This window comes from Simochromis diagramma, unplaced genomic scaffold (assembly GCF_900408965.1).
Source record: "Simochromis diagramma unplaced genomic scaffold, fSimDia1.1 OVJJ01000585.1, whole genome shotgun sequence".
In the NCBI taxonomy this organism is placed as follows: Eukaryota; Metazoa; Chordata; class Actinopteri; order Cichliformes; family Cichlidae; genus Simochromis; species Simochromis diagramma.
Genome location: NW_024387398.1, coordinates 3,411,209 through 3,436,096, shown reverse-complemented (window position 1 = coordinate 3,436,096; position 24,888 = coordinate 3,411,209). Strand labels below are relative to the sequence as shown.

Below are 24,888 nucleotides of genomic sequence, written 5' to 3'. Positions count from 1 at the left end.
TATCCAGGATAAAGAACTGGTCCACTGTTCTGCGACTACGACCTTTTAAATGGAACCATCCCCTGCCAATCCAGCGACGCCACCGCACGCAACACTGCAGAGATGTGCCAACCAGGACTTCCCAACAAACTCCAGAGCTTTTCAGAATTCAGGGTGAACCTCATCCTCCCCTGTGGTTCTACCATTAAAGAACTGTGTGACTATGTCAGTCATCCCCCTCCACACACTGCTTTCATTATAGAAAGTGTCAGTGGGATTGAGGAAATCTCCAAGGGGTTACTTCCACTACCTGACTATATCCTCAGCTAAGTCAGCAGCACTTCTTCCCCATCCTGAGCCACTTGATGCTTTGCCAGAATTACTTTGATAAAACTGAGCACACTCCACCACTGTCAGCTTGGGTTATGAGGGTGGTAATGAGTTAACTTTTCCTTTTCAAATGTTACTGGGTCAAAACAGACTGAATTCTACAGGCCAAAAATTAAATCGTGGAAATTGAGGTTGAATGAAGGCAACTGGTCTGTGTGTGTGTGTGTCTGTATGTGTGTAGGTGTTTTGGTTGAGGGTTTTTTTTTTTTAAAGAAACGTGACCATATGGAAATCATTACATGTGGGCTGATTCAGCATGCCAACATATTTTTGTGTTTGCACGTGAGTGTGGGTCTGTCACCTCCAAGTTCAGCAAGTCAAGTACCACACCCCCAACCTCCACCCACACACATACAAACACAGAGACATAACAAAATGTCCTCAGAAATCTGGCTTAGACTAAATATTTGACCAAACAAAAGTAAAAAGTATCTTGTATTCAAATACTAAAGTATGCTCTATAAGCTGACTGGGAGACTAACACAATGGGAGAAAACTGCAACTGTTATTTAGGTTTCCTATACGCGTGGAACTAAAGCATATTTAACAATAGTTATTTATAGCCAGTCTAAGCCAAAGTTTGATTAAAAACACTCAATGCTTATCATATTTTTTGTAGAAAACATGCAAGTTGTTCTAAAAGTGTTCAGAAAATAATAACAAGGAATCATGACACTGTTACAATTAATGTAAAATCTTCCAGAAATACTCCCATTATTTCGAAAGAGTAGCTCTCTGAACAAAGGTGACCAATCATGGTAATCATTGCAACAGCTTAATACAATTTATACAGTTTAATACAAAACACAGCTCATCACTTTTCAAGTACAACTTAAGCACTACTTCTTAAACCACTGACTATACTAGATCAGTAAGTTTTTTGCCAATCACTTACCAAGAGCCACCAAAAACACAATCTTGTTGTGTCTGAAACCCTGTAACTCCTCTGCATTTTGTAATATAATGCTGACTGACTTTATAAGCCCCTGAAAAACACATCAAAGAAAGTATGCAAATTGACAACGACAGAGGCAATAAAACTTCCTACATGACTTAAAAAGCAGCACTGGGACTGGATCTAGTAGCTCAACTGAAATTCAAAAACGTGACCAAGAAACTGTTAGAGAATAAGTACACCATCAACCTCATTAGTCATATATGTAGGTTTAGAGAGCTACAGTATCAAACTGTGAACTGACACTCTAACCACGGACTGCATCGGACCCCTGGCAGTGCACGCAGAACTGCTGAACGCATTATTCATTTAATGGGATACTTATAAAGAGTACGGGAGAGAGGAGGAGGCGGGTGAAGGAGGGAGAGCCAAAGTCAAAGGGCATGAAGGGGGCAAGGAAGTCATTTGCATGAAGATAGAGACTGAGTGAAAGCGTGGAGCGAGCTGGAGAGGGGAGTGGAGCCCAAGGGGGAAGAGGGGGGGGGGAATAGGGGAAAGGAGGGGAGGAAAGCGAGGGGTGAAACTCCTAAAACACATAAATAGGCGGAAAAGGACTTGGAACTTTGCAGTCACTCGTCCCGACAGCCACATCCACAGCTCTCCTCTCCCCTTCTCCTCACCTTCAGCCCTCTACTCCACTCAGCTGCAGTCCATCATTCATCTGGAACCCTGAGCAAACCCAGTGAGTAGTTTCTACAGCACACATTTACCCTGTTTCTGCATGGCCTTCCAGCTAAAAGACTGCTTAGACTACTAATCTACACAAATTGATGGATGTAAGAGTTGAACCATAGGTAGCTACAGAGCTTACAAGAAAAGCTACTAACAGTTTTTAAGACACAGGACTTTTAAACAATTACAAAGTATTTAAGTGATAACATATTCAGAGTAAGCAAAGGTGATAAAAAAATGTAAACGTAGCCATTTTTAATTTAATTGTAAATATTTAAATTAAGAACAAAATTTTAAAAGAATGGAAAAGCTGCTAATTCTGAAAGACCTGGCAGTGTCAAGATAAAGTGTCTTACTTGCTCAGGGTTGAATACTAAAAATGTGTTGCAATCTATGCGAAAGCTGTTCATTTATATACCCTCTGAGAAGCAGGGATGCAGCACTTGAACTCTTCATTAAACAGTGACACATATGAGCATGAAAGTGATACTGCTAACTGAACGACTAAATCAGAAGACCCACACTGGAGCTTTAATGACAGAGTTCAGGGAAGATGCAGCCATGACTGGAGGAAGGCAATAATGAGATATCCAATGGAGAAGAAGAATAGCTTACTTCTATTTAATACCTTTAATGCAGATAATACAGAGATGGATGGTTTAGCAGACTGCAAATGCGATTACACTTTCGCTGTATGTACCGTATCCTAATAAATGTCAGATTTCCTTCTGTCACTTTAACAACGCTAAACTAACGTTACAATTATAAAAAGTGGAAAGACGGTCTAGAAACAAATGTCCCTTGTATAAAGAAGTTGTTAAACCCAATGTTAATGGTGTCTGATCACAGTTTTCTTGGTGCTGATCTGTCTTAAATATATAAGATTATAAGAATCAAAAAGAATGAGAAGGCTTTTATTTGGAAAACCAATATTTATGGTTAGGCCACTGTTATGAGACCTTTATAAAAGAAAAAAGTACGAAATAGTGTTTACTGTGTAGTAACTGACCAGGTACTTCTTTGCAGCTCTATATTATTACTGACTAGTCTTCCTTCTTTACCATTTTCTTTTATGCACCTCATTCAGGTCTTCTCCCCCGATCTACTCTTATCATGGACACCACAAAAATGACTATCTCCTTCTCTGAGGCACTCTGTCACCTGATTGTCTTGATGCTAAGTCTGGGCCAAGGAATTCATTCGATGCCTGTCCCTACTGACATCCCCATGTGCACAGCTTCAGAAACTGCCCAGTATAGTCTAACATTTACTGGCAAGTGGACCCAGGCAGCTTTTCCTAAGCAGTATCCTCGCTACCGTCCTCCTGCACAGTGGTCAAATCTTATTGGTAAGTGCACCTAACCTAAGGCAAGTTATTGGTCACATTATATTCAGGTCAATGTGGCAAGATCTATTGGGTGGTTGAAAAACAGAAAGCTACTACATAAAATGTCTTTTGAATAAGTCAGAAGAGGAATGCACCAACTGTTTACTATAGAGTTATTAAAAAACAATCCTATTTTTTATTTGTATCACATTTTACCCACTAGTAGGATGTTATACATCTGCCCAATTCAGTCCAAAAACACTAGAAAACAGTCACAGGAGTCCATTAATTTTCCTTTGCCGAGATGTACTGTACATGATCTCACTATTCAGACTAACACCTGCTGAAACAACAATTTTTCATCCTTTCTTTTCCATTAGGGGTGACCCACAGCTCTGACTACCACATGTGGCAACGTAATGAGTTTGCCAGCAATGGAGTGAGGGAGTTCACGGAGAAAGGTGAGGCTTGGACGCTTGTGAAGGAAGTCGAGACGGCCGGTGAACGCATCCAGAGTGTTTATGGGATCCTCTCCGCTCCCGCTGTCGTGGGCGGCACAGGCCAGATGAACACTGAGTTTGAGGTCTTTGCCAGGCACTCCTTTGTAAGTTTCTCAACAGGGCATTAAGTGCATGCAAGGCTTGTCACTGACAGGTCAGCATAGATAAGGTGGTGTGAAGAATTCCCAAATAAGCACTTAGAATCATAGCTCTGTTTAGCCCAATAATAAAGCCTTACAGATAGGTACCCAGACCAAACAGGTTTACAATTTGACCATAATATAAATAAACTGTTTTAAAGTGGAAATTATCATTCTAGGAATCAGCACCACATCAGATTATACAATAACTTCCACTGCAGTTTGCAAAGGTTACAAATATTTCAGTGTCAGTGAAGTTTTCAATGTTTCACTGTTATTTAAATTTCATGTAAGTGCAAATAAGAAATTTGGTGTAAACTCGGACATTATTTCTACTGAAGATGTTTTGTTGCTATGTTATATATTATATGTTAATATATATATCAAAATTGCAACCATTTTAAAATTTGCATCCAGTGTCTTTGTAGTCAAATAACAACCTGCCACACTACTGATAATTGTTCATAATATGAAGTTATACTGTGAGGAAAAACTGCATAATGCCTCTTTAATTAGGCTGATGCAGCAACAAAATGTTCCTATAAAACAAGCTCCTGACAGTTATTTTTTCCTGTAAACTACACCAAAAAGCGAGCTTCTGTAACTGTAACGAGTCTAATTAATGTCTCTTCGAATTATGTAACCTCTGCAGAAGTTTGCAGTTAAACTTCCCACTGATGAGTCTCTGGGTAGCTAATAAAACCTCTGGCACATCTGACGAAAATTTGTTAAGCTTGGAAAAAGCCAATTGGAAACATAAGATGGTCACCAAAATAAAAGCAAGCCATGCTGGAAGAAAAGTGCACTTGTAGAGTGGTGGATCCGGTACAAGACTACGAATCTCTATTATGTCATGCTTAAAAAAGAGCATATTAATGCACAATAAAATAAATAATTGTAAAACACAGACATCATATATGATTTAGAAGTATTTAGTGGTCCTTGAAGGAGGTTTGAGAATTAAGATGTTGGAAAGATGTTTGGAAAGGATTTTATTATGTTTTTCTTTCCTTTTCTATTCTCATCTCTGCCTGTGGCTACATTTTAACTCACTTCTTATGTTTTACTTTCTCCATTCACAGCTGTCATTTATTGTACGTATCGTCCCAAGCCCGGACTGGTTTGTGGGTGTGGACAGTATAGACCTGTGTGATGGCGACCACTGGAAAGAAAATGTGTCAGTGGATCTTTTTCCATATGATGCAGGAACTGACAGTGGGTTCACCTTCTCGTCTCCCAACTTTGAGACCATCCCACAGGATAAAATCACACAGGTGGGCAGCACAGGTGCATGAATCCATAGTAAACCCGGGTATTTAGAAATCCTGATTGTCAACAGCTAGTAATGAAAACATTAGTGTTTCCATTAGACTCATACAGAGATGCTGTATTGAAGTGATGTACAGCGACACTCTACAGCTGCTTAATTTGCCCAAAAATTACAACACTGCTTTAACAAAATAAACTACACTCATTAGAATATTTATTTCTGCACATTTCAACCAGAAAAAGCAAAAAGAATAGAGACATAACTATAAGGCTATATTTAAGGTAAATTTAAACATAATTATAAGTTTTAAAATGCATCCCTCAACCAATAACATGGTGTAAGTCTTATCCATCAGTACACTGCAAGCACAATGGTCCAGGGATAATTTAGGTCTGGTCAATACCAGCATCTTTTTTTCATATTTAAGACGACTTTTTCATCAGCTACAAATGTTAAGTTAGCTGGTTAGACAGTAATGTCAAAATAGTACAAAAAACTGAAAAAGACTATGAATAAACAGGGAAACAAAACATAAACTTTCTGACTTTTTCACAATTTGGTCATATTGCTGAATTTATATTATAATGCACTACAGTGGAACCCCGACTTACGAAATTAATTCGTTCCCGAGGGTCTTTCGTAAGTCGAAAATTTTCGTAAGTCGAAGCACCCATCGCGCCTTTTGAGTGAACGATAGGCTGTAGGCTAACTGCTAACTGCAACAACAATACGTCGTTCAAGTGGAACAGTGAAGCGCAAGTACGAAAGCCAAGGGGGTTGTCACATGATTCGGAAGGCATTCTGGGCATTGTAGGCATTCTGGGCTCAGCCAATCAGAGCCAGCGGATTTCGTTACGTGGGCATTTTGCCGTAACACGGGCAGAAATATTGCTGCGAGTGCCTTCGTAACTTGAACAGAACATCAGAAAATCAATTAAAGTGTAACTAGTAAACTATATGAGAGTATTTGAGGTTTAGTAATGTTGATAAAGGTAATTAAGCCACCACCGACACAGCTGTGTGCACTATCTGCCTCCAGGAAGCACCTAAAGACATTTATACTTCCCTAAATCCTCCAGCAAAAATCAAAAGAATATGGCAGCTGTTGCCGTGATACCAGCTTTCTTTTCTATTAAACTGTAATTTAAACTTTTAGTATCAATTGTAAGCCCATGCAGCAGCAAAATCAGTCTGAAGAGGCTTGTTACAACACATATCTTGATAGATATTCCTTGTCCATTTTCCTCTTCACAGATCACTTCCTCTTTCCCTAGTCACCCAGCCAATTCCTTCTTCTACCCCCGCCTAAAGCACCTACCACCCATTGCGAAGGTCACATTGACCAAAATAAAGAAGACCAATAAGATCATCAGCCTGCCCATGGAGCCCACTCAATCCAACCAGCTGCCAACAGGAAATGAGATTGAAGATAAGCTCATAAGTAAGTCTGAATAACAAGTAAATGAAGAATTTCTGTTTTTATATGATTCATCTACTTTCTTTGAAACATGCATTTTACAGCATAGTACAGAACACAATAACAAAAGCTAGAACTCAAGGATGTGGCAGTTAACATCTCAGTTTGGTCTCAGTTTCGCACTCATTAGAGTCCTATGTTTTGGGAAATGTTTATGGGAAAATTAGGAGCAGTCGTTTAAATGGCATCATGTCCTCCTTTATGTCTTAACACAGATCCATGCGTGAACCATTACTCGCGTAACCCCGGTTCTCTGAAAACTGAGTAATCTACTGAGTGACAATTGAAAGAGAACTCTACACAGGGCTCTAGAGTGCGACCAATTTGGTCGCAAAAGCACAGTGTTTCCAGAAAAACACATTATATTATATAAATTATTATAAAATTTGTGTGCGCCTAACTTTTGTGCCGGTACGCCTAACTTTTTAAAGTACGCCCATGGCAAAAAGTTAGTCTAGAGCCCTGCTACATTAATCCCAATCCTCAATGGTTCTCAATCTGACCTGGTCAACACACCAATAGGGATATTTTTATCCCCATATATTTATCTATGTTTTATTCTGCATTCAAGATACTGTCTTGGCAGCTACAAGTCATTCTGGTGACAAACCCTGAATGCATCCATAACTGAATTAGGCAAACATATGAGACAAAGACAGACTTCAGAAGAACACCAACTCTATAGTGTCTTTCTTATTCTACTGATACTATATATATTATATTTGTTGTTAAAGGCTAAACTTAAAGTATATACAGAACAAAATGAATACAGAATTCTACATGCTTTGTCAAACTCAGATGTAAGGTTTTAACGTAAGGCAGGGACTTGCTCATTTTGGGGGAATTTAGGAAACATTACAGGCCACACACAAACTAAATTGTTTCCAACCAAAGACCAGAAAATCCAAGCCAGAGTCAGGGTATCAGAAAATACCAGAAACACATCTGGCATCTAGTATAAGAGGCAAACTATGTGTGATAAAAGATGTCAAAGAGTACTTTATGAAAACTGTGTAGAAATTATATACAGTAAATTTTTAGTCATGATGCCAAGTGGGACATAAACACTGGAATTTATTTCATGGGTGAAGCTGGATATGTGGGTTCCGAGACTATTTAAGACTCTTCTGTAGAGAAAGGAAGAATACAAAGACATCTTGGAAAATGTACATGGAAAAGCTGTATCAAACTAAAAGTTAGCAATGCAGCAGACAAGTAATTTTGTGTGAATGATGCATGTGATAGGGAGGGCAAAACAGCCTTTTATAAAAGCACAATTCACCATGGAAAGTCTAAATAGATGACTTGACCGGGAAAAGTTTTTTTAAGGGGGAAAAAGTAATAGATAGCATGTTGGCCTGGCAAAAGAGCTGACAGAGCATTAATCAGAAGCAGGGTTGAGGGTAACTGCAAGGGTCTGAGTCAGCATCACAGACTACAAGACCGTTCCCCCGACAACCCATCAACAAACAACAGAGAATGGCCAACAATCTGTTGGGGTTTCCTCCCCCTGTTCCCAATGCTCCATCTTACCCTTGTGTCTGTTTATCCTACCCCTGTCATTATCCCTCCATCGTATTTGTGTATTCTCCCCAGAGCTTGAACAAAACTTTTCTTTAATGATCAGTAAGCACCTGTTCTAGATCTGTGAGACACTGATGGAAAATCAGGTTAAATCATCTTTGCGTTTCTGCAACCTTTTGTCACATTAACCTTCGCTTTGTCATTCTTGAACATAAATTTTAAAGGGAGTTATCAGCCTCTCACTTGATATCCAAATGTCCATCTATGCAGCTTCCATACAACCTCCCTTCCTTCTGCTTTTCTACTCTCTAACTGACAACTGCGATTCATATCAGCTGCATAGAAGCCCACCAAGAGCTTGACTGAGGTACATCAGCAAGTAGTCTGAAAGCACCAAAAAACATGATGTGATGATAAGACTTTAAAAGGATTACATTTTTATTAGGTTAGCTGAAAAAGCAGGAAGTCAGAGCATGCTTCCTTACCCTCTATTATAATTGAGGTGTCTTCTAATAAGGGGCTAAATCATGATCTGTTGCAGAGGAGTCATTAAGTAGCAGCACTGTTTACTCTGAGGCAAAAATAAAAAAAGTAAGCACAATGAGCAAAAACCCACTCTACAAATGAAAGTAAAGCAAAATGAAAATTAACTCCAGCAGTGCAAACACTGCAAAGAGTCTATAATGAGCAAATGTGGGTTCATAAGGCCTACACACAAAGCACGGCAACACCCTTTAATAATTTTGTGTTATAAAAAGAAAAGAAGATTTTCCTGATTACGACATATTACTCATCTTTAAAGTCATGTGCAAAGAGTTAAGAGCAACAAATTAGCAGAATGGAAACCTGATTATTAATATGATTGCTATGCTGCCCGCCCTTCTCTGCAGATACCCCTCTGGACTGTGAAGTGTCAGTGTGGTCTCCCTGGGGCTTGTGCAAGGGCAAATGTGGAGAGTCAGGCGTTCAGCACCGCACACGCTACATCATAATGCACCCAGCCAACAATGGAGCAGCCTGTCCCCTGCTGGAGGAAGAGCGGAAGTGTTTCCCAGACAACTGTTTATGACTAAGCCAGGAAAGGAGGGAAAAGAAAGAGAGGAAGGAGAGGAGAAAGAAGAAGGAGAGGAAAGCCAGAAAAGGGAGGAAAGGACGAAGACGCAACAGCAACAGTAAAAGGTCCGCGATTTAATCACATGAAGTTTAACCATCACAAACCAGCTTCCATCGGTTCTCCCTGGCCAAACTGTTTCTGTGGAAATCACTAATATACATACTGATTATGTGACTGTTCAACTGGGAGAGTGTGCCTTAAAAAAAATCCTTAATCTTCCGTTCATATTGATAGATCTGACAGCACTAAAGAGGTGTAGTTTGGCAAAATAGCCATTAGACACCAATTCAGTTTTGGCAGATGATCAAAATTGTCTGGGGAGAGATCAATGCTGTTTGGTAATTAGAAAATGAGCTGAAAACACAAGTTGGCACTGTAACTGGATTTGCTTTGACACTTCTGAAGATCACAAATATTTGTTTGCTACTCCCAGTAGCTTTTATTTAGAGGATTTAGAAATAAATCCTGGCATAAGAGCCAAAATTATACAAATTATATCAAACTAAGAAAAGGTGGAAATACGGTGCTTCAATAGCCCCATTGGCAGAAGTAATATGATAACAAAAGTGACATATACACTTTCCTAAATTTAAAACATAATGTTTAAAGAAACATTGCGCTTGTTTTCCTAAAGAAAATGGATATATTTATTGACAGGATTTTAACCTGTAGTGTACAGCATATGAAATCTGAAATAATTTGTATTCCTTTACGTTACTGAGTTAAAACAGAAAAACTTGCTTTGTAAAATACTAAAACACTAAAAATATGTGTATTTTTTTTGTAAAGGTCAATAAAATGTGAATACAACTTACAATACTGTTTCCTCTTTGATTCCTGTTTTCTCAAGAAACAAATGGTGGCGTCGTTTAATTAAAACTGTCATGGCCTGTCGATTATCACCTTTAAATATTAGGCATGCATTAAGTTAATATTACTGATGTTGCGTTTGCAGGATCCAGGAGTGTAGAGGACAAGCTGACCTCGGTTCACACAGTTTTGGACTGAATTCACCCTAATGAAGTGTTGGTCATAAAGTGAACACAAGTGATCTCCAGTGATTAAAGGGTTCATGAAATGTTTAGAACTCAAAGTTTAAAATCTTAAAGCAAGAAATTAATTTCACATAAAGGCTATAAAGCATAAATCCTACTGCACAAAAATATATATGTAGAAAAATGACCTTTTCTTTCAGGGCACGATGAAGACGACATAATTTTAAGTAAACGATATTAACGTAAATATGTAAAACAGATATTCCCACCAAGCCAACACTGAAACTACAGACGGCAGACTGAATAGCAATAAGAACTAAACATCTGGGACATGAGGGATGTCCTTCCGTTCGGAATGACGAGGGAGAGGAAAATTACTGAGCTAAAGATGTGTGTTTTAGCATTTCTATTGTAGGTTCACTAACTATGTGTTAGAAGTAAGAGTAACGTAAACATCCAGTTTGGTGCGATGTCACGAGAAATATCCCTGCTTTGTTTGTGAAATTGAATTTTTAACAGACACAGTATAAAACCTGTGGTTATTTTATTGGTATGATAAAAGTACTGATTTACTATTCAAGCTTCCTGTAAAGTTACCAGAGTGTGGGATGAGAAGGAAATCTGATTCTTTGCTTACTTTAGAAATGACAACTTTTGCAGATGCTAAATATGAGATGGGTTCATTCAGTGTGTGTGGGAGTTTTCTCTGCATGTGACCTCATCTAAGGTAAACATATGGCATTTTACGCAATGGACTGGATTACATTTCCTACACTGATTACTAGGGATGGGTATTGTCTAGGTTTTATCTGATACCGGTGCCAAACCGGTACTTTTGAAACGGTGCCGGTGCTCAACACAAAATTGGTCCACAAAAAAAACCTCTCATGTTCAGCTGTTTTTTTGTAAAAAGATAACAATGTTAGCCTTTTCTGCAGCTATGGGGCATATATGGCATCACTCTTGGCTGGAAGCAGTGCTTAAACAATGGAAAAAACACAAACTTTGTCCAAAAACCTCTCATGTTTAACTGTTTTCCACTTTTTTTGGGGTCATTTTAGCCTTTTTGGCCAGGGTGAAGGGAGTATCTGCCATCAAACAAGAAGACAGCCGCATGTAGCTATGGTGATGTTTGCTAGTTCACCTTACATGCATTAATATAATAACGTGGTTAGCCTACTCAACGTAAATTACACACGAACAACATTAAGCTACTCACGCAGAGAAGAACGGCTGCTGCTGCATCATCATCCTCATCATTTCTGCTACACTGGCAGGGCTAGGGGCCAGGACTCTCCTCTTCGTGTTTTTGGGGGATGTTGCTAACTCCGGGTCCGATAACAGGCACCACACCCGCAGTAGATGTGCTCGGTGTGAGGTCTCGCAGCAAGCTATCAAATACGGCGCATTTCTCGGCTTTTAAAAAACACTATGCGTCGCCAGGTGTTTCATCGGATTTGAGGTGTTACCTCCTTTGACAGTATCACAGTATCAGCTTAAAGCACTTGTTGCAGGCTGCTGAGTTTGCATCTTTTGCTGTGAAGTACAGCCAGACTTTTGACCGCTTTGCCTTGGGCATTTTTAATATGTAGCTCTGCTCTAAAAGAACGTACGTACCTGGACCCGCCTACTATCCTCGGAAACGTAAAATGATTGGCTAGAATCTAAAGTGTATCACAGCTCAGGGAAAAAAAAGCACCGAAATAAAGCACCGAAATGTGCGCTGCTTTTCGGTCTGGTTACTACCGTTTATGTCAGAACCGGTGCCATCATTTCACCGGATACCGGTACCCATCCCTACTGATTACATAATGGGACACTGTCAAACAATCAACTTACTATATTACAATGTGCTAATATTTTGCATATAATTGTCCTTTGGTACTGTAAAGTACAGAAAAAAACTGGAAAGCACCTTCTTGAATTTTACTGAGGTAAATGTAAAGTACATCCTTGATAAACACACAACATTTTTTATAAGTGACACTACAAATTGTTATATGTGACCAAAAGTTCATGATGCTTATTCCTACCTTGTGTTAGTGTCAGAATATAAATATAATCTGCAGTGAAACGAAGAAACAGCTAGATACCCTATATCAGGTACATGCTTGCCATTGCAGCTTTTCTATTGGTCGCCAGGTTAACCAGTTACAAAATTACCAGAATAACTTGTCACACAAAGTAGCACCTGTGAGTTTCTCACACTCTCACATATGGACATCATTAGATGGAAAATACCTCAAACTTGAGCTAGAATTTGCAGATCTACATAAAGGCTCTACTGGAACTGCAGGCAAAGCATTAGGTCACTGTTAAGTGTAATCTAATAGTTTGCTGTTAACATAAAATGGGTTTGCAAGGCACTGGCTTTCTCCTTCAGTGTTACCTGATGCTGGCTGCTGCCATGTTTTTTCATCTTGGAGAGCAGGAGGAGAAATGCATCATTGAGGAGATTCCTGAAGACACACTAGTGACCGGTGAGTGTTTTAGATGGGGAAAAGTCCTCCTGAGTATCATTTATGATACCCAATCATAGCAATAAAAGTGGAATCAGTGATTGAGGGTGAATGTAATTATTTACAAATGTTAAAAACCATGTGATTTTTGAATCACACAGTAGCTTTACATGCACAATATTACGTTTCTAATTTGAGCAAGTGCAAAAACCATAAAAAGCTATTCAAGCCTTGTTTTAAATGAAACACTTCCAATGTATCCAGTAGTTAAATGAATACAATAAAGAAAGAAATATAAAGAGCATTCCACCAACGGCAAGGTTCATGGAGTTGGAAATCAAAATGAGTGCTTTTTAAGATCTCCTCACGAAAGAACCTCTTGAAAAAGCAGTGTATTTAAGGATGTATAACCAAGTAATAACACCTGGGTACACAGCTACCTGAGAGTCGCTAAAACAAACTCTATTTGGTTCTTATTTACCACATGGCAGTTCAGTGATTCTCTCTGCAGTTTTCCATATTTACTGAGCTGCATGTGTGCCAGTGTTTTGCGATACTTTACATTACTTAACATTTCTCAGATCTTTTTTCCTTGATGTTCATCGCAGACTCTTTAAGACTTTTTAATGATTACGGTGAGTTTTGATAACCACAGAATAAACAAACTGGAAATGATCAATCTTATCATAAGCATATGTCACGAATCTTGCAAGCTTGCTATGGGTCTTTGCAGTTACTGTGTGTGTAATTTTGTTTGTGTATATGTCTGCACTCATGTGTGTGTCTCTTACCTTTAGGGTTTTTTCTTTTGGAGCCTTGGGATGTGAAGGCGTTATCAAAATTACCTCAACTTGGCCTCACTGTGACAGTAAAAGATTCAAACAGTGAGGTACTGGACTCAAACGATACGGGGTCACTTGAATGTCTTCACGTGATGTTACGCTAAAAATATGTATCTTTGGAAATGAAAAAGAAACAAATAAACAAAAACAAGCGCTTATTACAGCCTAATAATAATAGTAACTGTCCTACTTTTCAGATTATGTTGTCCAAGCGATATGGGAAATTTGGTAAATTCACCTTCACAGCTCACACTTCTGGTCAGCATCTTCTTTGCTTTAAAACAAACTCGACAAGTTTTTCTGTCTTTGCCCGTGAACGTCTGGTGAGAAATGTGGACACACAGAACAAATGTTATTCAAAACAAAGCAAAATACATAAATGGACTCCCCGTTTAAACACTGACTAATAGTTAACATTAACTTCTGTTTATCAATTTTGCTACACAGAAGCTACATTTGGATGTACAAATGGGAGAGTTCACAGTTGGTCACAATACTGATAGGACCAAGGACAGCATGGAGGCCCTGGAGAACAGTCTTAGACACCTGACGGAGCAGATGATTCACATTATCAGGCAGCAGGAGTTCCAGAGGGTAAATAAATATTTTACTGCACTGTCTTAACAGTTGTTTAAACCTGACATACAGTAAGGAGACCAGTATATCAGATATAAGCTTCATTTTACGTCAAGAATCGTGAAGTACTTTTTTCCACTGCTACCAGTGAAGGAGAATATATTCATTGTAAAATGGTAAAATTACATCATATAACAGGTTATCAATTCTATTCTTCTCTCTTTCTTTTTATTTTGTTGCCTGTTGTCATTCAGGAGAAGGAGGAGGTATTTCGTCAGATCAGTGAGAACACCAACAGCAAAGTGTTGTGGTGGGCTGCAGTGCAGACCTCCATTCTGCTGGTGGTTGGTTTCTGGCAGATGAAAAGACTCAAAGACTTCTTCATCGAGAAGAAACTGGTCTGATGAACAACTTTGACCAGCCTCATTGTTTTTACTTTTATTTCACATACCTGTACCAGTGAAGTTTGAGTGCTCTAGGGCTGTAATGCTTAATAAAAAAGGCCAGTTTTTACCAAACAGCTGGTGCGATGCTCTAGAGTATGGTGTTAAAGACTATTGTATATACAGTTGTGGTACATACATTCGTCATGGGCATGAAGTTGTGGTGATCTGGGGTTTTAGTGATTTCTGTGAACTGTGGAATGACTGTGCAGCACACATTTTTAGTGATTATAATCAAAAATTGGGTGCTCAAGTTTCAATCTATTTTGGATTTTCTTTAATTCGTTCAGGGTCACAATTATAAATGTTGGATCAAATATATACATATACCCCCAATCATATTTGATTAGCAAGAAACCTTCTCAAATTGCATCCGCCACTTTTTGTAGCCATGAAGGTATAATTTTGGCTGGCTATTTCACCACTCTACTTGGCTAAATTGGTAGACGTCTTGTAGATCGATTGCTTTCTTGGCAAAGATCCAGCTTTTAGGCATAGTTTACAAATTTTCAATAACTGTTGAGGTCAGGGCTTTGGGAAGGCCACTCCAGAGACCTAATATTAGCCTGCTTTATCAATTCCAAAACCAGTTTTGATGTGTTTGGGATCACTGTCCTGTTCTAACACCCAATTGCATTCAACCATCTAGTTGCTGATTTGAGGTAAAGTTGAAGAATTTGGAGGTAGGCCTTCTTCTTCATTATTTTACCCACTTTGTGCAATGTACCAGTACCACTGACAGCAAAACAGACCCAGAACATGAGGCTACCACCTCATGCTTGTTAGCTGGTAGTGTTCTTAGTTAGAGTCAGGGCTTCTTTCTTGGTTGGCATTCTCTCAATGCATGGCGATATAAAACTCGCTTCACTGTTGACAGTGACACTAGTCTTCCAGAAGTTTCCAGTTCGTGGCAGGCTTGATCCTCATTCCCCCGGTTGTTCCTCAACATCCTAACCAATTTTCTTTCATGACAGTTTGTGTCTTCTTTCAGAAGAAAGAAAAAGTGGTGAAACATCCAAATAACATTTGTACAATTGTTTGAACTGATGATCTTGGAAACTCCAGTTGTTTAGAAATCATTTCCAAAGATCTTCCCAACTTGCGTAAATCTACAATTCTCATGTTTAAATCTGAGTTCCTTGGACTTTCTCATTGGTCAATCTAATCAGTGGTGTCAATCAAATCGTTTTTATGGTAAAAAGAGAAACTAGCAGTTGTAGTTAATCATGATCACAAAAGTTAACTGGCCTTGGTCTTGTCAAGTTAAAATACAGCATAAAACATTTAGCACCGTTTATTAAAGCACTTAAATGAATGTGGACATATATTTGAGCCTGCATGTTTTCTCTTGATGTCGTGGATTACAGAAAATCCTAAATAAATAAATAAAACCAAGATTTGGGTGCATAGAGCTTGAAAGTATTTAAAGATGTATGCTTTTCACTCTGGAAAAAGAACAGTTCAAAGACATGATTAAAAGTCCAAAGTTACCATGACATTCATGACCACGATGAATGCATGTAAACTTCTGAGCACAACTGTATCCTTTGCAAATTAACATGTGAAAAAATTGCATAAAAACTTGGAATGGTGCTTGCAAAATTGTTTTTTTGGTTTTTTTTGCAATGTTTTTTGTTGAATAAAATATTGTTTGAGGCATTAGGTCATTGTAATCTTTGATTTGTGTGACATTAACTCAATATAATCGTTTATATTACTGCAATTTTGCCCTAAATAAGGTGAAAATCGTAGCCAGCAATTAGGAAAATATACACAATGTTTACAAAGGTTGAATGTGTTATAATTACGTACTATGATTTTAGAAAATATAAGCTAATAGCATAAGAATCATCATGTGATCATGATGCATTTCACTCATAGCTTACCTGGTGTTCAAATGTCCAACAGGCATAATCTTAAATAGGTATTTACAGGTTTTCAGCAATTTAAGTTAGAAGTTGGACAAACAGCTTCAACAACAATTGACCATCAGCGAAAAGGTGAAGTTACCTTTATTATAAGCAGTGAGGACATATATTATCCATTAATGACTGTAGGAGTAGGACAGAGCTAATATAAGCTAAATTAGCCTTTAGCTTCACTAGCAGTCACAAGGTTTTCAAAGTAATAAATATAGTTATCTAATAAACCTTAATGAAATATGGCTGTAAAAACGAACTATATATAGAAGATATGCAGCAACAATTTTAATACACATGTGTAAATAAGAGTTAGAAGACCGTTTAGCTAAATCTGCTAATTCATAAACGTAATTTAGCAAAGAACGTTAGCTAAATTAGCTCATTAACTCCTCACCTAATCTTGTTTTCCTGCAGGTTTTGAAATGGCTTCCTGGGTTTGCTGCAATTCCTGCTTTCTTCCTCAAAGTGCCGACCGCAAACTGGCGGTCACAAGCTGTGGCCATGTCATCTGTAGTGGTTGTTATCAGAGAGGTTATCAGAGAGGTACATAAACAGTTTTGTTGCAAACACAGTCAAAACAATCACTGTTTGGAATACCTGCATATATTTAAGCACCAAGTCTACAGCCTTGCTACTCCCCAGCAAATGAAAGTATGATTAGACAGGGACATCTGTTGGGCTCTAAGTGATATTGCAGAGCTGATTATTTATTTTTTGCACTGAGTGTTGCATGTTTCTAAGTTGTCTCTAGAGGAAATGATCTCCCTAGGGATCTATGTTTAAGATAGATTAAATATCAAAAATTGAGAGTGAAATTACACCATTCACCAATGGATGGTACTCCTGGAGGTCCTTTAATCACTATTCATTAGCCCTGGAGTTGTTCATGATTGGTCTCACCTTAATCAGACTATTGACTTTGTCTGTCTCCCGTGGTTAGACAAACCCATTTAACTGATTTTGTTTCACAGACAAAAACCCTTGATGTCAATTTTCAGTCCTTCCATGTCTTCCTATCCTTGCGAGCCAGCATTATATTCTTGACTTTGTAATTTTGGTTTAAATATAATCTTTCTTTCAGGCCAACCAGGCAGCTGTTATATCTGCAACGCTAAATGCCAACTGTCACCACTGTCTGACAAAGTAAGCACTCTTTTCTCATGAAATTCCCAGGTAACGGTGGGTGTTGGGGTGGGATAGCCACATTAATAATCAGACTGTTAAAAGTTGAATATTCTGCTGTCATTAGAGTTGTGTTAAATGTGCTCGTTTCAGAGCAGCCCTGGTGTGAAGGCCCTTTTCTCAAACATCAAGGTGGTGGCAGCCAAGCACTTAACGGAAATCAGCCAAGTTCAGTCATTTTCTTGCTTCATATAAACACCTATAATCCGATTGTATATCTCCAGTGACCTGTAAACAATTGTGCTGTATAGCATTTAAATATATCCAAAAATGTATGGAGATTTAAATGCAATAGTGTAATGCAGAACTTGCAAAAACAGCACTTATTCTGCGTTTTCCCAGGTTATAAAGTACCAGGAAAAACATCAAAAGAGGCTCTTCACTCACTACGAGCAAAGGGTGATATTTTTTTTTATTATTTCTTTGCCTTAAAATTGTATTTTTCTATCAGTCTGCAACATTTAACTCATCTACCACACTGGCTGTCTAGCTCTGAAGACAACAGTAACTGAAACAGATGCTTATGCCACCTAGTGTACCAAACTCATCAATTAATCACTTGCAGAATGAAAAGCTAGAGGAGGCAGTAGTGAGGATGAAGCAAGAAATGCAGCAGATGACAAAGTAAGTTAAATTAGATTTGAAATAAGCTGCAGTTTGTGAAAAGATGGAAGGGTTTCTTATTTATTTTTCCAATTAACAGGAAGCTGAATGAACAGAGTGCCTACATTGCTAAGCTGGAAAATGCACTAAAGCTTCAGAGGTACAACACTGATTAGATAGTTAACCCAATGTGTAATTGTCGGTTTCTGCCTGCTAAAGCCAGTTATTGCTCCCCTAATTCTTATTTTATGTTTTATTTTGATTAACAAATGTCTGGCTAAATTCCCTGTGCTGCAGATTTGAATACCATTTTTTAGGGTTTTGCATCAATAATAATGATGTTAAGGTAAAATAAAATTTAAAAAATAGTAAATAATGATTAGTGGAGGCAGTTAAAAGCCTGTGATTAAAGACTTTTACAACCAACTGGTTGTTCTACCGCACCGTTCACTAGGTGTCACTCCTGGCACATCTATGGTTCAACTATAGTAATGCTTTAGTGTTTCCATGGGCACGTTGAAATGAATTCAGCAATAAAAATACAGACTTTGAAGTCTGTGTAGAATAACCTATAAAAGTACTACAGTTACATTCATCTCTTATGTCTTAATCCACTCTGATTTCATGCAGAAACGCCATCATCTGCTATCTTAGTGTAGGTTTCAGCAGGTGCGCTTTGTGTAAGTGATTAACATTATTTATTACTCCTGTTACTCAGTACCAAAGCTTCACCTGGGCACCATATGAGCCATAGTTCCCAAACCCCACATGGACATAAACCAGGTAAACTATCTCTTATTGTATTGGCAACTGTAATGATCTGTTTTTTGATGGCGCCTGACAAACTATGCAGACATACTGTGTACCATTAACAATTTTTATTACTAATTCTGTCCTATGCAATCACTGTCCACTTCACAGATATACCTGTTCAACTGCTTGTTAACATTAATATCTACTCATCTAGTCATGTAGCAGCAATTCAGTGCATTTAGTCATGTACACGTGGACGGGACAACCTGATGTTCAAATTGAGCATCAGAATGCGGAAGAAAATTGATTTAAATGACTTTGAACGTGGCGTGGTTGTTGGTGTCAGATGGGTAAAGAAAATATCCAGTTAATGGGAGTTCTCTATTGCTGATATCTGAGGTCAGAGGATAATGCCAGACTGCTGTGAGCTGATAGTAAGGCAGCAAAAGAACATCTCTGAATGGATAACACATTTGACCTTAAACACCACACTCCACTCCTGTCAGTTAAGAATAGGAGGGTGAGTTTACAGCTCCCATGGGCTCACCAAAACTGGACAATACTAGTGGTAGGGGTCAAAATTTCTCATAAATAAGCAGGGATCTACCCTTCCATGTGTCAACAGTTCAGGCTGGCGGTGGTGTGATGGTCCGGGGGGGGATTTCTTGGGACAATTTGAACAGAATACAATGCCTTTTATTGTCACTATACACATGTACAGTGAGATACAAAGTGTCTTCTATTCAGTGCAGACACGTGGGAAAAGAAAGGGGGTGAGGTACACAGTTCTGTAGCACTATGTACATATGAACAGTATCCACAAGTAAGAACTCTGCAAATATACAAACTGGGGGAAAAATAGTGTTATATATTTACAGTGTGGGTTATAGCCCGTAAATTAAGTATTGCACAGAGGTGATGGTAGCTGTGTAGTCTGTGTATAGAGGGAAGTCTTTGGATTGGGGAGTGGAACTGTGTTGTCAGTGCATGAGTGAGTTCAGGGTGGCTGCTTAATGCCAATTGTTTAAACACCACAGTCTGCCTGAGTATTGTTGATATTATTGATGTCCAGCACAATAATGTGCCATGCACAAAACTCTTTAACATGAGTTGACTGTAAATTGGCTCCACAATCACCAGATCTCAATCCAGCAGTGCGCCTCTTGAATGTAATGGAATAAGAAAGTTTCACAGATCTGCAGATAACAAATCTACAACAACTGTGTGATGTCGTCATTTCATTATGAATCAAAATCTCTTAGGAATGTTTCCAGCACCCTGTTGAATGTGTGTTATGAAGAATTAAGGCAGTTCTGAAGGCAAAAGAGGGTCCAATCATTAACAGCATGGTGTACCTAACAAAGTGACTTTTTTAGTTATTACACAACACATGGTTTGTTTGTTTTATACACTTTGTTAATGCTACAGTCAATGAAGCAGATAAAACATCTTTTATTAGAATTAATTATAATAAAAGATTAGATTTATTTAAATCTATGAGTGCTTGTTGCAAAAAAAAACATGCACAAAGACCAGAAGCTTTTGTAACCTTATTACTTTTAGACTGTAAAACAACCATCTAAGTGGTTCATTTTATGAATAACTAAATAATGTCTGTCACTAAGCATACAGCATGTTTTAAGTTACTTTAAATTTTGCTCCTTCTTTTTCGTCTAAGTCTTACAGATACCATATAACTCTGTGTCCCTCTCACGACACTCTTCAGCTACTAATGTGTGAGTATAGTCTCTGTCTACTATTTCACAATTTTCCTTAATAGCGCTGACCTTCTCCTTCTGCTCATTTTTGATTAATACTCTCTTCATTCTATCTCATGCTGCTAATTTTTCTTCTTTGGCCTATATTATTCTCTTACTATACCTCAGGCTTCAGAGAGAGAGAGAAAGCAGGAGGTAGTTCACAGCACAAACAAGTTATATCCTGGCTTCACTACTGATGTCTTATGTTAGCTTTCGTTGCCGTGAGCTTTGCCCTGCCCTGCAGCTATCCACACACCTGAATAAGCTGATCTTTGCTTGGGTTTAATCAGGAAAACGTACTGGGTTTCCTACACAGTACTGACACAGGACTGATTGAGTGTCAGAATTTAATAGTATTATTGTTATTTTATCCACTGAGACACTGGCTTTAAAAGATGGAGAGCGGATATAAATGTCATTTCCTGCAGGGTCGATTCAGCCGCTGGCACTTTAGTCGCTGATAGATGTCTTTCTGCTTTGCTGGGTGGCAATGCGGGTGAAGTGGTGCCATTATAATATAAATTTGGTCTCAAATTATTTTGATCTTGCTTAAAGTATCACAGAGTGAATGATTTATATTTTGAAAATCCCCCAACTCAAATAATCTATGTTTTCTCTCACAAGTACAGTAAACTACACACCAGAGTCATGATTTTGGTAAAAATAAAATGTGAATGATATAATTTTTGAAGTTCATTCACAGTTTTTCTTCTACAGTTTAGTGTAGAATTAATAAAGGATTTAATAAATTATCTAAAACTGTTTAAAATGCGTATAGAACATAGAAGGTCAGATTTATTTCACTACATTATACCATGTTTTCTTGTATTCATTTGTACATGAATTTTTGCAGTGTTTTACTATTGAAAAAATAAATACTAATGTAACTTTAAATGTTGTCCTATTAAAGAAAAATCGAAAGCATTCAGGTATCGGTGCACTGTTAAAAACACTGAAGCCAACAGAACTAATGAAGTGTGCCTTCCTGTCTGGCAGCACTGAAAACATGGAGGTGGATCAAAGGAGCCTGTTCTGGAAAGTAAGTCCCAGTTACTTCACTCGCTGTCTATCATTGTTATGAATGAGATTCTGTCGAGATTACACAGCATCCTGACATTGACTTTAAGGCTTTGGTATATTATGATGGAAAGTATTAAGCAAATAAAACATTGTGATTTGTGCTGTTTCTCTGTGAATCTGTCTTTCAGCCTAACTCTGGCTCATTTATCAGAGCTTCACAAGATGGATGGACTGGTATGTGCTTTCTACTGCCTGTTATGCAGCTACTGGTTTTGGTTTTAACTAATGGAAGAGGTGTCATCTGTGTCAGATATCTCCATTTGCTGGAAATGCTGTCATTGTACACTTGTGTTTATTGCTATTTTGAGACTTAGAAACTGATGATTTGACCACCTATAGTAAATAAATCAATAGAGATAAATAAGATGACAGTCCTTTAGTTGCTCTTCCTTTATCACTTTAGACATTGTAGATATCTACTATACCTACATAGCAGTTTAGTTCAGGACATACGCTAATATACAAGAGGATCATTTTGTAACCATCAGTGGATTGATTATGCTATTAAAAATACTTTTTACAGAAGATTTGATTGATGGTTACTGCAAGATAAGGATGAGCTGTGTCATTAATTATAGACCTAACTGCTGCAGAGGCGTGTGTACAAGCTTTAGGTGTTTTGCCTGGTTTGTTGGTAGCAACATCTGTGCAAGTTTGATGCAAATTACTCTGGAAGATGACTCACCTGTTTATCTTGCCATCTCTGATGGTTTTCCAAATGAAAGCTCGTGAGGTGGAACAAGAGACACATAAGCCTATAATGACCCAGGAATTTTTTTAATCATTGTGAGCCATTTTTATCCGACTTGTGTTAAGGATTAACCATGGTTTCATCTTGTGTGATGTGCAGGCACCATGCCTCACAGATCGTCCAACCCAAACATGTCAGCCAGTCACGCCGCATGCTCAGCCACAGTGAGGTAACAAGTTTAATTCATTAAATACATCAAAACAATATCATAGGCAGCATGGTGATGTAGTGATTAGCGGTGTTATCTCACAGCAAGCAGGCTAGTGGTTCGAATCTCTGGTGTGGCTGGGGCCACTGTTCTGTGTAGATTTTATATCCTGTGAGCCTTTCTGATGTTTTTTTCACTGATTAGTTTTGTTTTTTGTGTATTCGTTTGGGAAAGAAAAGTCTGATAATCTTCTGCTAGTTTAAAAAACACTTCAAAACGTCTCAGGTTTTCCTACGTTTATTGCTGGTGCTGATCATTTGTGTGCTTTTCATTTTGTAGAACAGTTCATTTGTTTCAAGAAAAACATGCGGTGTCATGACTGTGTGAGCTATTTATTTGTGGACGCAATTTCAGAACACACAAAACGGCAGGAGTAAACTCAAAATGAGCATTTAATTCTCATAGTCTAAAAATACACAGGAACAAACAGATAAGCAAGCAAATGAACAACTCTAAGGATTACTAGGAGATACAGCGTCACTGTCAAACTCAGAGTGGTACTGTGGAGAGCTACACACAGCTATGAGGGATAATGAATAAACAGAGACAGAGACAATATATATAGACACAGCAGATAACGAGGGGAGCGGTAACAGGTGAGTATACAGCTGAAACCAACTCAAACATGGGTCATCCAGAAGAGACTTTAACTCAAAACGCAGAGAACATGACATGTAGAAATCTCACTACTGTGAAATTTGTGTTGATTCTGCCCCACATAAAACACAACAAGAAAACTGCATCAATGAGAGCGTAAAAAAAAGAGAAGATTACATTTAATGACATGTAGTGTATCCAATTATGCCTCATTGTTGTTACAGTAGATTAACAGTTTGCCTCTCTTATCGTCTCCCAGCCGTTTTCAAGGAGGACCTTTTACCCCAGACGTGTCATTCGGCCAGCGTTCTGGATGGAAGTCTCCAATCTTTAGACCACCGTCCTCCTCCAGGCACTCCATGTCCTAACTGGTCTACCACCTCCTTAATAAACACACACGAAAACTGTCATGAGGTCTCTAGATGAAGTACGCCTAGCTAAAATGAGTCACCACCCGGTTTATATGTTGGTTTCACTCACACACCTGTGAATTCACAGACACAATTAAATGTATTTAGCTTAAAACCAAGATTTGTTCTTATGTACATTGATTACAAACCTAAAATTTAAGTTTGGTAAATTGTGTTCAATCTACAGATTCAATAAACAGATGATAAGATAACACTGCGGCTTGTTGCTGATTGAAATGGTTTCAATGTTTTCTATTTTTGACAGAGTTTTAGCTCACACCAAACCTTAGCGTTCTGGTGAAATCTGGTACACTTTTATATTAATGACTGGTTTGTAGTCAAAGGTCAGAATATTCAGGCCAAATTACTTTGAGTAATCCAGTGGAGAAAGGCCTCAGCCCACAAAGTCTTACAAGCTTTTAGCTAAAGGCACAAGCTGACATGACGTTTTCTTTGCCCGCTGGATTTAACATTGGAAACACAAACCTCATATCTGTTACAAAGCAAATGCAAGTGAAGGCGAAGAAAAGTGTAGCCACGTAGAAACACGATATCACCTGAAGTCATCTCAGCACGGAAAAGCTTACGCAGTGAAGCGGGTGGCGAGGACGCTTGATGTGTTCAGACAGGTCAATTCTGTCTTTGAAAAGCTGTGTTTTCACCTCTATTGTTCCCGGCTGTCAGGGTGGAGAATGGTGTCTATTCAGGAGGGCTCAGGTGGGACTGTGTGTGTGTGTGTTCTGGGTCTGTGCACGCTATGTTCAGGCACTTGCATTTGGGTGTGTGCTCGTTTGTAAAGTAAGAGAATTGTAGGCCTGATCCTCTTCTTCGCTTCAGTGGGATTTGAAGACGTTTCCTGTTTTTTAAGGTCCACTTAGAGGGAAATGGCTCCCCAGGGCATGTTCAGCTGTCGTGGTGTCACACATTGACAGCTAGAAGACTAAATCAAAATAATCACT

At 38.4% G+C, this 24,888-nt stretch overlaps 3 protein-coding genes across 5 annotated transcripts; all 3 read left to right on the top strand.

Annotated features, from left to right (window-relative positions):
* Positions 1 to 1,872: 1,872 nt before the first annotated feature.
* spon2b (spondin 2b, extracellular matrix protein) lies at positions 1,873 to 9,547 on the top strand. Its single transcript, XM_040010386.1, has 6 exons — positions 1,873 to 2,006; positions 3,084 to 3,344; positions 3,704 to 3,927; positions 5,046 to 5,237; positions 6,488 to 6,674; positions 9,125 to 9,547. Exons 2-6 carry the CDS (start codon positions 3,110 to 3,112, stop codon positions 9,301 to 9,303), a joined length of 1,017 nt encoding a protein of 338 aa, XP_039866320.1. The 5' UTR covers positions 1,873 to 2,006; positions 3,084 to 3,109; the 3' UTR covers positions 9,304 to 9,547.
* Positions 9,548 to 12,394: 2,847 nt separating this feature from the next.
* Positions 12,395 to 16,445, top strand: si:ch211-255i20.3 (transmembrane emp24 domain-containing protein 11). The gene is made up of 5 exons (XM_040010394.1): positions 12,395 to 12,823; positions 13,600 to 13,691; positions 13,842 to 13,967; positions 14,092 to 14,238; positions 14,475 to 16,445. The coding sequence occupies exons 1-5, from the start codon at positions 12,694 to 12,696 to the stop codon at positions 14,622 to 14,624; spliced, it is 645 nt and encodes a 214-aa protein (XP_039866328.1). The 5' UTR covers positions 12,395 to 12,693; the 3' UTR covers positions 14,625 to 16,445.
* A 95-nt stretch (positions 16,446 to 16,540) lies between these two features.
* LOC120720642 (probable E3 SUMO-protein ligase RNF212) lies at positions 16,541 to 24,143 on the top strand. Of its 3 annotated transcripts, XM_040010390.1 has the most exons (13): positions 16,541 to 16,663; positions 17,000 to 17,128; positions 17,667 to 17,728; positions 17,861 to 17,935; positions 18,110 to 18,166; positions 18,333 to 18,391; positions 18,471 to 18,530; positions 19,089 to 19,153; positions 20,802 to 20,859; positions 21,880 to 21,922; positions 22,092 to 22,137; positions 22,814 to 22,883; positions 23,779 to 24,143. In XM_040010390.1, exons 2-13 carry the CDS (start codon positions 17,008 to 17,010, stop codon positions 23,885 to 23,887), a joined length of 825 nt encoding a protein of 274 aa, XP_039866324.1. In that variant the 5' UTR covers positions 16,541 to 16,663; positions 17,000 to 17,007; the 3' UTR covers positions 23,888 to 24,143. The 3 variants fall into 3 exon arrangements, with proteins under 3 accessions (XP_039866324.1, XP_039866327.1, XP_039866326.1); XM_040010393.1 differs by lacking the exon at positions 22,814 to 22,883; XM_040010392.1 differs by lacking the exon at positions 16,541 to 16,663 and having other exon boundaries at positions 16,981 to 17,128.
* Positions 24,144 to 24,888: the final 745 nt, after the last annotated feature.